We start from the raw sequence: 12544 nt of genomic DNA, 5'->3' as shown, positions 1-12544 counted from the left end.
CCTTGTTTTACCCCAAGTGATCATGAGCTCCTGGTTTTACCCCAAGTGATCATGAGCTCCTGGTTTTACCCCAAGTGATCATGAGCTCCTGGTTTTACCCCAAGTGATCATGAGCTCCTGGTTTTATCCCAAGTGATCATGAGCTCCTGGTTTTACCCCAAGTGATCATGAGCTACTGGTTTCACCCCAAGTGATCATGAGCTCCTGGTTTTACCCCAAGTGATCATGAGCTCCTGGTTTTACCCCAAGTGATCATGAGCTCCTGGTTTTACCAACCGTTCCAAGGCGCTTACCCCTTCGCTTGCTAAAACATATACATGTTTATGTCTATGTATTTCTTTACCTTGTGTGCATCTTGTTTAGTTTTTGTTAGGCATTAATAATGTGCCCTAAAACACCTTCATACGAAAGCTCTTAAACATAATACTGAATACAACACTGCACGATCTCATTTCAGATATTTCTGACGGACATCTCTATGCGGGAGATGAGCACAATCAACGAGGATTTCGAGGGAGTCGACTGTCCAGATACCAGGGTGGCTTCTGGGATGGGTGGCCAGGGTGACGGGGAGGGTTCAGGGGGATCGGGTGTGTCTTCCATGTCTGAGGAGGAGGAGGAAGAGGAGGAGCTGGAGGAAGAATATGATACGGACCTTGAGCTTGAACCCGACAGTATGTTCCCTCAAACAAGTTAATCGTACCAACTTTAGTATAATAAAAAAAACTAAAAATAAAAGTTGATTCTATTTAAAGATGTAAAACAAAAGTATGATTTGTGTGGGTTGTTTAAATATGCCTCGTATATAATATTGTTGTCGTAATGTTAAAGTTCTGTACTCCTAGTAAATACGGTGGAGTGTGGTTTGCAGCTTATTTCGATGAATAATTCTTCAGCATACTTGCACGTACATTGGGGGTCATCATATCACTCATCGTATGATCGCTTTTTCGAAATAATTCTTGACTATCTATTCCGATTTATCGGTCAGTATAGTCTATGTAAAACCATTAGTATGAGGTACTCATTTCGTATTATTATCTTAGTATAAGTATTAATAATACGTAATGTTTTCAGAGTGGCTAAACCCTGAGTTGTACGACCATGACACAACCGGTGTCAACCGTTATCTGCGCATGTGTACGAAGCTCGAAATTCAGCCAATCACCTACTTCCTTAAGCACATGCAGGACCGGGAACTCATCATGAAGTACCACGGACTGGGGCCGCTAGGGGTCAAGGCCATGTCGGACCCGTTGGAGGTGAGAGGCCCCGTTTGTATTATCCCCATGAAATTTATTCTATAAAAGGAATCGACTGTATCATTATTTATCTTTTAATTTGATTAAAGCCAATACTTCCCTATTGCAGTTGAGACATTCTGTGTTCATATAATACAACTTTTACAATTGGTTCAGTTATCATGATAGTATGTGTCATGATTAGTATCAAAAATGATTATTAGTTAATACGATGCATACTGACTTGAGAAACGCAAAATGAATGTAGTCCCCGATGTACAACTGCAGTTTTTAGCTTAGCAAAAGTAATTAATTAACCTACATAATTCGTAATTCAAGTGTGGGTGTTTCAGACAAATACGACCATCGAGCGGATGGATCTGGAGGGGAACTATATGCTGGGAGTGGGCGCCACCTATCTCGCCAATGTGCTCAAAGACAACGTCTACGTCACCCAGCTCGTGAGCGCAGTCTTTACTCACATTCCACTTCTTAATATCTGTATGACTGTAACTGTAATGATTCATAAGACAGAAACAACATACTGAGGGTGTGTTCCATGTTTCACATCCAAGTGGTCTCTTTGAGCAGGGACTCGGCATGTGCCTGTAGTTTCCATTGTATTATGTGATCAACGTCGTTTCCAGCTTTTGAGCATACTCTTAACACATTATCCATCATTTAGTATGATGTACTACACATTCAATACCCTAGCTCAAATATGATGGTGTTGATCAAGCCTCACAGACAAACACGAGTACACAGATGGCCAGGTTCTTTACTAAAGTTAGGGTTCTTTCTCATAACAGTACAGCAGACCTGAATTGTTTAAGGCCTACCAATGGTTTGTGAAAAGACAACCATCGTTGTCTTGAATAGGGATAAAAAAAATATATTTTTAATACCACCAAACAAGTAAATAATCAATCCCTAAGACCTAACACCATTCTCTGCGATTTATGCAAACCTGTCTCACAACAGCAAACCTGTACTTATGTATCGTTTTTTTAATAATACAATGATAATCCCAGTAGCCAACACATTAATAAAGAGTCTGTTTGATGGCAAAATGCTAAGGCCTAGCATGCACTCTGAACAAGTGACACAAGGTACAGACAAACAACAATTGCATCAAAATATCTTTATCAATACTCGATGGGATAGATCTGGTCGTTCCCGTGTTATTTTGCCTCGAATACAATTCATCCTTGATTTCTATTTTCTACGTATGTCTAAAGGTTGTCTCAATAATAATACATTGTTTATATATGTTTATGTGTTGTTTTTTGGCCACCGATTATATATCTACTGTTTCCAAGACATGAATGCAAAAACCATTTACAAGGATCACATGCTCTGCGAAATGAGTTTTCGTACCAAACACTTATCATAGAACTATAAAACATAATTCCAAAACCGATTGACCTTTAAGAAAACATTCATCATCTGCATTTTTTATTCTCATCTTTAGACAGATATTTGATATATTTTTTTTGAACCTTATTAAATAGGGATATTTTCTGTGGTCAAAATCAGACATTTTTATGCTATGATGGAATGAATCACTTTATCTTTCAGATATTATCAGAGAACAAAATGGGCAATATTGGGGCAAAGGCAATATGCGAGTTACTCGTAGAAAATAAGACAATCACCTATTTAGACTTAAAAGGTATCTATCCTTTCTATTTTTCCAATTACGTTTTGAAATTGTTGTATAATGTGTTTCAATTTATTCATATCTGTTGAATACTTTCGCACGACTACGCTTGCTTTTCTGGTCGCAGGCAATTACATCGAAGACGGTGTAGCAGAAAACTTCTATGACATGTTGTCGGTATGTATGTTTACCCCTTATTGCTCGTGTTTGGAAAAACAGCTATACAAATTATACCAACCATCTTTTAGCCTGAAGACCACTTTTGCCAATTTTATCAGGGGACTCACAAAGCTTATAAGGGCACATGCATTTGAAATCGATTGCATGGCAGACGAAACCATTAATAACTATTGATGCATTGTTGTTGTTTTTACAATTATGTTTTTGCGATATTCTAACTTTTGTACTTCATTTTATTAATTGTTTATTTATTTGTGAATTTACATCTTTTCCATGACTATGTTGTAAATGGTAAAAGTATATTTAAGGCACACATTGTCGCCTTGAAATATTTTAAGTAATTAAAGGCAAAACTCCCATACTCTCATAATATAATGACCTGTTGTTACTAAATTTATGACAAATTTCGCAGTCGCCCTCATTCGCTGATGTGTTTTCCGATCTTGTCATTGTTCAGTTTAATTTCGTCCCGTGCAGACGTCCAGTATTTCACTTCCGATCTCCCTTTTTATTTTTCCTTGTTGATTTGCAACTTGAATATGTTATTAATTCCCTTCTTTAAATGTTTTACGGGCTTTAAGCCGCGACGTTCACGTATGACTAAGAAATATTTTACTTGTATACTAATTAGATTACTAGCGTGGCGGCAATTTTCGGCCATATACTTGTCATTTATTAAATGTTATACAAAGTATTGTCTTTGTCTTTTGGAGTAACGAATAATTGTTAAAGCGGCTACAATTAGACAGTTTCATAAGTGATCGGAATAAAAAGATAAATTATTTACAGACATAATAAATGCTTTAAGGGCCTGATATACCTGAATTTCTTTAAGGGCTGTGTGATACCATATTACACTCTTATGAACGACTTCGATTGAATCTTCGTTATTTACAGTCACTTGTCACGAATACATACATACCTTCATTAAGACTTCCTAAAAGCTTACAATATACTCCTTATGCAGTCATCCAGTGTTTGGTTTTGAAGCATTGGCATTTAAGCGGACAATAATTATAAGTGCAAAACCTGCATATCTCACTGAACAATGCTCGATATATGTATTAATATTATGTTTACAAATGGCGCACAATTATGTGAATTGTACAAATAGAGTCTCTCTTTGCCTTAAATACGAGTAACAAGTAATATATATACGCTTGGACACCAACCTACATGTATTAGCTGAATTCATTATGTTCAATAAACACCAGAAAAACACGGACCTGAAGACACTTATCTTGCGACACAATAATTTCGAGGACGAGGGTGCACGATGGCTGCGGGATTCTCTCATGGAGAACGATACTCTTGTTACGCTTGATCTGAGCTGGAATCATTTCCAATGGCGGGGCTGCTGCGCAATAGCGGAGGGCATGGTGGTAAATACAATCTGTTGTAAAGAAAATTGCCATGTGTACCAAATGTAATGTTTCTGTCTATTGTAGAGAGGTAATTTACTACCAAAAACTACATAGACATTATCAAGGTTAGCAGTTGAGCATATGCTGCATTATCCACTGCAAACCTTTTAATATTATTGTCAATATTGAAACAGCATCCAAGACGCAAGACAGTGAAAATTCAAATGTTTAAGATAAATTACCAAACTTGTTTTTTTTAACATTAGTATGATAACTATTTGTTGTTCGATCTACACAAATACTGAAGATATAATAAAATATAAATGTTTGTTTCTGTTTACCATCGCAATATTTATTTCACCGAGTGAGCATCTAAGGCTATATTTCACGAATGGTGCGACCACTAGGGAAATATCAACTTTTGCAATACATTGAGTGAAATTTAATACGAACTAATACAGAAAACAATTGTTTATGCCTGAAAGTGATACAAAATGACATTGAATTATCATTTGAAAGAAATGCGCGTTACATTGTATGCTGGTGCAACGCAGTTTCGAAAATTACGCCATTAAAATTGTGTCCCAGCACTGTGCACACAGTGGGCTATGGAAGTGAGAGCTGATAGCAAGTTTGAAAACAGTGAATTGCCATTTATATCTCTCGGAGTTATATTTATAAACCACGTCAAAGCATATAATGATGAATAATTTCTACACAACATCTGCATTCAGGAAAACACTGGTATCAAGTCCCTGAACTTGTGTATGAACGGGTTCGGACTGGAAGGTTCTGTGTCGCTGGAGGAAATGTTGAAGTCCAACCGCACACTGCTGGATCTCGACATCAGTTTCTGCAGGATACCCCTGAAGGGGGCTCCCCACATTGCGTCCGGCATACAGAACAACGAAGCGCTGGAGAGACTCGATGTAAGAAATTGGGTCAAATATTTGGATTTTACATCAAATTTTACTGAGGTATAGTATCTAGGTAACACAGTGAAACACCGCAATGTTTAAGGTTCTGTCTGTTTGAATAAGGAGAAAAAAATAGTTGCTTAGACTGTTTACCAGATAACTTTTATGGTATACATTTCTGAATTTGTTTGGAGCCGCCACAAACCCTCTCTTAAAAAAAACGTGTTAGAACGTGTGTTTAATTTGTTGAAAAACAACAACGACACTTCAAGATACAGGCAACAACACCAATGTGTTTCTATTGATCAGTCATGACACAGCCGAGATTATCTCCCTGTTCGTTTCATCCTGAATGGTATATTTGTAAAAGCATCTCTAATTAAGTCGCTGTCAAGTTCTTAAGAACTTTTCTACTCGTTAAGATTTAAAGTCTCAAATTCTGTTATAAAATTTTGCCCTCAGATTTTTTACTATTAACTCTTTTTATTTTTCTTCACCTCTTTTCTGGATTTCGCTACTAAACTGAATATCTGACTTTCATGATTCACCAAGCAGTAACAAATTATTGTTTCTTGGCATTCGGAGACATATTTGCATGCTTGGCAAGTTATTTATTAGTATGTTTGGAAACTCGTAATAAGACCTGTCAATTTATCATACCTTTCGTTTCGTTATTGTGTAGAAATTTCCTCTCATGATATCTCATGTTATCAAATTGCACGTTTCTTATTGGAAGTAGCGTGTGCAGAGGTCATAACTCGATAACTAATATTGTTCCAGTCTTGAAATAGATTTTTTCCAGGACAATCGTCTTGCTTCTTTCGTGCATTCATGCGCAGTCCCAGCCTGGTGCCTCCTTTTAATAATAATAAGAAAGAGAGCCCTTGTGACTGGAACAGCTGTGTCAGTTTTAGTGGATAGGTAATAATTAACTACACTAGGTAAACATGGTTTGAGAGTCGCTTTAGTAAGATTTATGTCTAAATAGCACAATAGACACATGTGTTTGTTTCCTTTAAAACTCAACCCCTGTTTTCCTCAGATTGGTTACAATCAACTCCAAAACGAAGGCGGATACGTGATTTTGGTTGGGGAGGAGCGCAATGAAACGGCCCCGCTGAAACACATCGACTTCGGGGTAACATTTACACTTAAATATTGAAGTTGCTACGTATTGAAATGACTCATCTTGAATGTACTTGAATACTGTTTGTTGTAACTATCACTTTAAAATGCACAGGTCTATGAAAACAGTAAGGCATGAGTAAGAATATCACAGCCTTTACATATCTCGAAGTGGCTAAGATTTCTCATAAAACATTAATTAAATGATATAAAGCCTACATAATCAAAAATTTGTTTCACATAATCAAAAATTTGTTTCGTTATATTTCCAAAATATACACTTTCTTAGTCTTTCAAACAGTTAAAAACTTGGATGTGTTTGTATTAAACGCAAGTCATTGCTTAAGTGACACCAGAATTGTGCAATGATTGCAATAGCACACCGTCGTTTATACACATATACAAAGAAACACGAGTTTACAATCAACGGGTTATTAGTGTTCTTACAGGTGTATGCTGTCAAATCTTGAGTAATAGAAAACATTCAAGAATATTTCTGTCTGCAAAACTGTTTACAAAAACAATGGATAAATAAAAATCTATAACAAAAAGGCAACTACTGGTAATGTTCCTGTCACCAAGCAGACGACAACTGTCAAAATAAGATAACTTTAGATGAGGTGAAATAATTATAGTTTGCATTTTACATTTGCTTATGTTCGCCAGAACTTGACGGTGAAGCCAACTTTCAAGAAGCTTGCCGACCGCCTAGAGGAGGAACGCGGCATTGAGATCCTGTACGGAGGCGTCATGCTTGATGTCACCTCCTTCCGATGCGCCAAGTACGACCCTTGGGCCGCCCACGCCAACGACCCCATGACCAAGCTGAAGCAGTGGCTGGACAAGGCCAATTTTCGCCTGGTTGACCTCCTGTTAACCTTTGACCGGACCGGAAGCCTTAGTATTGATCTCGAGGAACTGAAAAATGGAATCCATGTAAGGAGTGTGTATGCTGTTATAGTGGACATACTTTTTAAGTGTAAGATAAGAAAGTGGACTATTCTGTGTCTGTTTCAATGACCTATCTGAACTTATTTTCTCAGATATATAGGGAGAATTTGCACAGCGACAGCTATTTTTTTATAGTTGACGGGAAGTATGCACTGTACATGGTATTTAACACATAATTATAGAACAGCCGGTTCTATTAATGCAAATGAAGTTCATAAAGTAGTATTTATTCCTTCCTATTGTCGTGATCTATGTTATAACGATTGGTATCGCTTTTCTTTGTCTATGAATGTTAATGATCCAGCGGCCTTGATTGCCTAGCCAGTATACATTAAGCTTTGGTAACAAAAAAAAACATCATATTTTCTAACAATGGAATTAAACGAACAAGCGACCGTTTATAACAAATGTTTGTATTTATCAAATATTCGAAGAAATAGCATTTCATAAAAATGGAAGACACTGCATGTTCTGCTTGAAGTCATTCAAGGCTTGTTCTCGTATACTGTAGGGAAGTTGATTCTGAGTAATAGTTTCTAATTGCTTGTCATTTTAGTTCTATGTATGCTCTTCTACTTTCAATAATTTGATTTTGTTCTTAATGCCTCTAGGTTGTGTGGCTACAATGATTTTCCCTGTTCTTTTTGCATTGTTTTGCTCTGCAGTTACATCGTCTTTGTTACATTCGGAACACCAAGGCCATTTTTCATTGAAAACAACCGCGGATGTCTATGGACGGTTTACAATGTCAGAAATGTTTACATTTAACTACTGCAAATACATCGCGTAGCAATTTCATTTTAGCAGTTCGATTATATGACTTTAGTCATTAATATCTTAATTATTTGTGCAATAAAACACTGGCAATCGATTTAAACTTAGTAATACAAAATACACGTTCAAATACTACAATTAATTAATACTATTATTTTAAAAAAGCACGAACTACTTCTTCTGATGTACCGGCATATATCCGAGGTTGTTTTTGATGGAAAATGACCGAGGTATTCCGAATGGTATTTGTTATTGTTAGCGTAGACTGCAACCTGACCATTCCAAGACGGTTACCCCAATATAATTTGATACCAAATGATACATGACTATTTGTGTAAAATGTACGGTTTCATGTCAAATCCGTGTATTTATCCGATTCCTTTTCAAATAAATAATTGTGTCGCCATTAAGCAAGATTGTATTGAATAGTTTTTTTTGCATTTCCACTGCATTATTTATAACTTGTTGGTTCATGCATGTTGCAGAATGCGGGTATCGACATGACGGACATTGAGATTGACCTGCTCATGAAGAAACTGGACGATGACAACAGCGGTACCATCGATATGAAGTAATAAGTGTTCGAGTGTGGTTCAATTGCTAAGAAGAAATGGGTTATCTAGATCTGAACTTGTTGAGAAGTTGCAATTTCGGGCGTTTAGTTTCAGTGATACAGCATATGTAAAACATGATTTCAATAATGCCAATTGCTTATACTGTTTGATTGTTTGTTTGTTTTTAAGGCGCATTATTCAAGTGTATTGCATTATCTTGTGTAACCGATCTACATTTAATGTTAAAAACAAAATAGCATATGATTTGTGCACAGATGAAAGAATATAAGGAATAATTAGTGGGATTTATGAATTAATAGCTACGTGGTTAAAAAAGCGCCAAAATATCGTTATTGTTTATTAACAGTACACCAATCATTTGCTGTGTTTGATTTGATCATTTAAGTCAAATGAGTTAAACATCATAATATGTAATTTAAAAAAAGTTATCAAGCCTATATTTTGTGGCTTTAATAGCTATAAAGATAAAGTCAATACATACGTTTGTTTGATCTCACAGTGAGTAATTAAATGCTTGGGACTGCTGGGACTCTTATCACATGCAGCGAGCTAATTCATGCAATACTTTCTTACAGTACGAAGTCACTCACTGATTTCGTTTTTAACATTTAATAGTAATTCATTCGACTTTTGGCGACTCAAATACATGTCCTTATCTTCCACTAGGGAGCTGATGCAGGGTGATGAGCTGAACACTCTGGCCCAGCGGGAAGCCATCCGCTACAAAGAGGAACAAGACCGCCAAGACACGGACAGACGACGCCAAGCCAAGAAGGGTGACCCCAAAGACTTCCAGAAGATCATACAGGAATCTGACGTCATCAAGCCTGTGTCAATTGTCTGATGTCATCATTCTTGCCAATTATATCAATTCTTTTGTTATTTGGAATGTTTTGTTTTTCGTTAGTGAACATTCAAATATGCAGTGTTGTAGTGTTTAATTAAGTGTAGACGACCAAATATATTTTAAGAAACCGTTGAAATTGTTTATACATTTTCGTTATTTATTTTATGTATTGGCATCTAAGTTGACCATTGACAGTACAACTCATTCTCATGCCTGTTATGTATCAAAAATGGCACAACTCTTTTGTTAGTTGTTTATCATTTAGTCCTATTGTTTAAATGTTTCAAGAACGTGATTTTTCCATATAGAATGACAGTTATTAGGTAATTTAGTTGTATATACAAGTACGATTTCTGAGACGGCGTATAATATTGTGCCGACATTGTCCTGATATATACTCCTATTTATGCGTATGAAGCTGTGACCTGAAGTATTCCCTAGCATCCCCAAGTGTTTATATTTTTATTAAACGTTATATGTAGTTATATGTAGTTATCGTTACTAGTTAAACTTTGTATTGCTGTTAGTTTTTGTTTTGTGTGAAATATTTAAAATTTCAATTGTTGAAACTAGTGAGTGCGCATGAATGAGACAAAAATGTTGTTATGGAAGTCGTTGTTTTACTTTTTTAAATGCTTTAACCCTAAAGGTTCACCTATACTTAACTCACCCCTCACAGTTGAAAAAACATATCGTACTAGAAGTCGTCTGAAAGCCTTTGGTCACGTGAGTCTTCAACTGCGATCCAATTACAATAAATTCAGTGCAGTTGTAACGGAACGCCGCTCTTACCGGTGCCAAAGGGCTTTGATGGTATTTCATATATTGTTTTCGATGATCAGATTCAATCCGAGGTAAAATGGTGATATTGTTTATGCTGTTTGTGATTCTTATAATCTCTTGCATAATTCAGTTTATAGTAATTACAAGATCTAGATTAACTACGACCAGGTTAACCAGCGACTTGCTTATCCTATAAGAATGAGTTAAAATGGAGACATAGTGTAGCATTTCTATAAAATATTGGTTCTAAACAGACACAATAAATGTTATTTGGACCTGTCCTAACAATTTTAAGCTTCTTCAAGAGATGTATCATATAAAAGATGTGTATACACAGCTGTAGATTCTCTCATGGCGAACGGTAAGCTGGTCACATGGCAGTAGAAATGTCAATGTTTTGAAAAGGAAATTGCCATGCGTTCAGAATTTATCCCATATACATACGGTGGCACAGAGGTGACATCCCCAATTCTTTATTCTTATTGTGACCACAACTTAGTTTAGCCAATCAAAACAGCCGTTTTATAGTTATAAAATAGTAAGCACCCTGATACTAAAAACCCTATTTGTATCCAGCAAAGGTGAATAATATGGACGAAGTCTTATATCAGATTACTTTTAGGAAGGTATTTCTTATGCTTAAATTGTTACCTTTTTGAGGAAAAGTCATATACTAGTAATTCAAATAAGTCCTATGCATAGAGTATTGAGACGAAGAGAGTACAGTGACGCTCGTTCTATTTGTGACTTTGTTGACAACGTGATCGAGCATTCTGGACGTAATCATGGTTACAGAATTATGAGACAATGGTGCTTGGCGAAGGAATTGGGCGTTAAGTTTGAGTTTATCATCCATGTCCCTAACTATGACTCGCTAGCATGACAGCGTTCCCTTCACTTTCTTCTTCCTATTGCTTCCATCAGGACTGATTAAGGCTTGTTTGTACAGGCAAAATATATACGGGCTATTCATAGAACCGTACTATCACCGGTAAAAGCCATAAAGGCTCAGAGATGACACAGCTGTTTTGATCAGCTATACTAAGTTGTGGCCACAAGTTACCAAGGTGAGGCCACGATTTAATAAGTTGTAGCCACAATTTATTAAGCTGTGACCTGCAGTTACTAAGTTGTGGCCTCAAGTTACTTAGTTGTGGCAACAAGTTACTAAGTTGTTGTCATAATGTACTAGGTTGTGGCCTCAAGTTACGAAGTTGTGGCCACAAGTTACTAAGTTGTTGCCATAATTTACTAAGTTGTGGCCTCAAGTTACTTAGTTGTGGTCACCATAAAAATTATGTGTTGCGGATGTCATCTCTGTGCCACCGCAGTAAGAGGTATCTACCACTAAGGTTAACACTGCAATCGATTAAGCATATGATCTAAGTTTAAAGATTAGTTTAAAAATTATATATTATACAACGACTGTGGAGAAAAATATGATGTACTAAATCACTCTCGTTGGCACGATGTTGCACGGGAGCGTAGTCTTGTGTTCTGGGGTAAAACTGTAGTACCAAGAGAAAACCCACTTGTTCAGTTCCGCTCACCAAACTCACATGCATCCAGGCCGGGAATCGAATCATGGTGGCCTTGGTGAGAGGCGCGTGCGCTAACCACTGCGGAATCCGGACAACCGCATATGCTTTCTATAATACTTGTTTGTTTTATCCGCTTATTGACACAGTTTTTAAGAATCAAGGCAGGGGAAAATCCAAACGTTTTAGATAAATAACAACACTAATGTGTTTTATAAATTAATATGATATGTTTTCTTTGTTCTATGTAATCGCATAACGGAAGATGTTGTATAACTTCCACACTCCGTCTTTCGTCGGGAGAACACAGGCATCAAGTCTTTCAAAAAAGAACAACAAACCACATGAGAATGTTGATTAAAGAGATTTTTCAAACTATCTGTGAATCAACAAAACAGATTTCGTTTATCTTCAAATTTTACTGAAACGAAATGAAAATGCTTATTATTCCTGTTTTAATACGATGTTTCTACTCCTTAATCTTTCTGGAGACGCCATTCACAGGATGGTACACGAATTCTGAATCTGCAATGATTTAAGTGAGGTTTTTGTATCTGAGCTGCAAGACGGTGGCGAAACGATGAACAAA

At 36.6% G+C, this 12544-nt stretch overlaps 1 protein-coding gene across 1 annotated transcript in view; it reads left to right on the top strand.

Annotated features, from left to right (window-relative positions):
- The window catches only part of LOC128209394 (leucine-rich repeat-containing protein 74B-like), a 12249-nt gene extending 2132 nt beyond the window's left edge, over positions 1 to 10117 (top strand). The window contains exons 3-13 of the mRNA XM_052913415.1: positions 458 to 674; positions 1078 to 1262; positions 1595 to 1702; positions 2820 to 2913; positions 3029 to 3078; positions 4296 to 4463; positions 5180 to 5374; positions 6405 to 6500; positions 7154 to 7423; positions 8698 to 8783; positions 9454 to 10117. Of these exons, the coding sequence (XP_052769375.1) occupies positions 458 to 674; positions 1078 to 1262; positions 1595 to 1702; positions 2820 to 2913; positions 3029 to 3078; positions 4296 to 4463; positions 5180 to 5374; positions 6405 to 6500; positions 7154 to 7423; positions 8698 to 8783; positions 9454 to 9631 (1647 nt within the window). The 3' untranslated portion in view covers positions 9632 to 10117. The remainder of the gene's footprint in view (positions 1 to 457; positions 675 to 1077; positions 1263 to 1594; positions 1703 to 2819; positions 2914 to 3028; positions 3079 to 4295; positions 4464 to 5179; positions 5375 to 6404; positions 6501 to 7153; positions 7424 to 8697; positions 8784 to 9453) is intronic.
- The last annotated feature ends 2427 nt before the right edge of the window (positions 10118 to 12544 follow it).

Source organism: Mya arenaria, chromosome 11 (assembly GCF_026914265.1).
Source record: "Mya arenaria isolate MELC-2E11 chromosome 11, ASM2691426v1".
NCBI classification, from domain to species: Eukaryota; Metazoa; Mollusca; class Bivalvia; order Myida; family Myidae; genus Mya; species Mya arenaria.
Note: the sequence above shows the minus strand (reverse complement) of the source record. Positions and strands in the feature narration are given on the sequence as shown.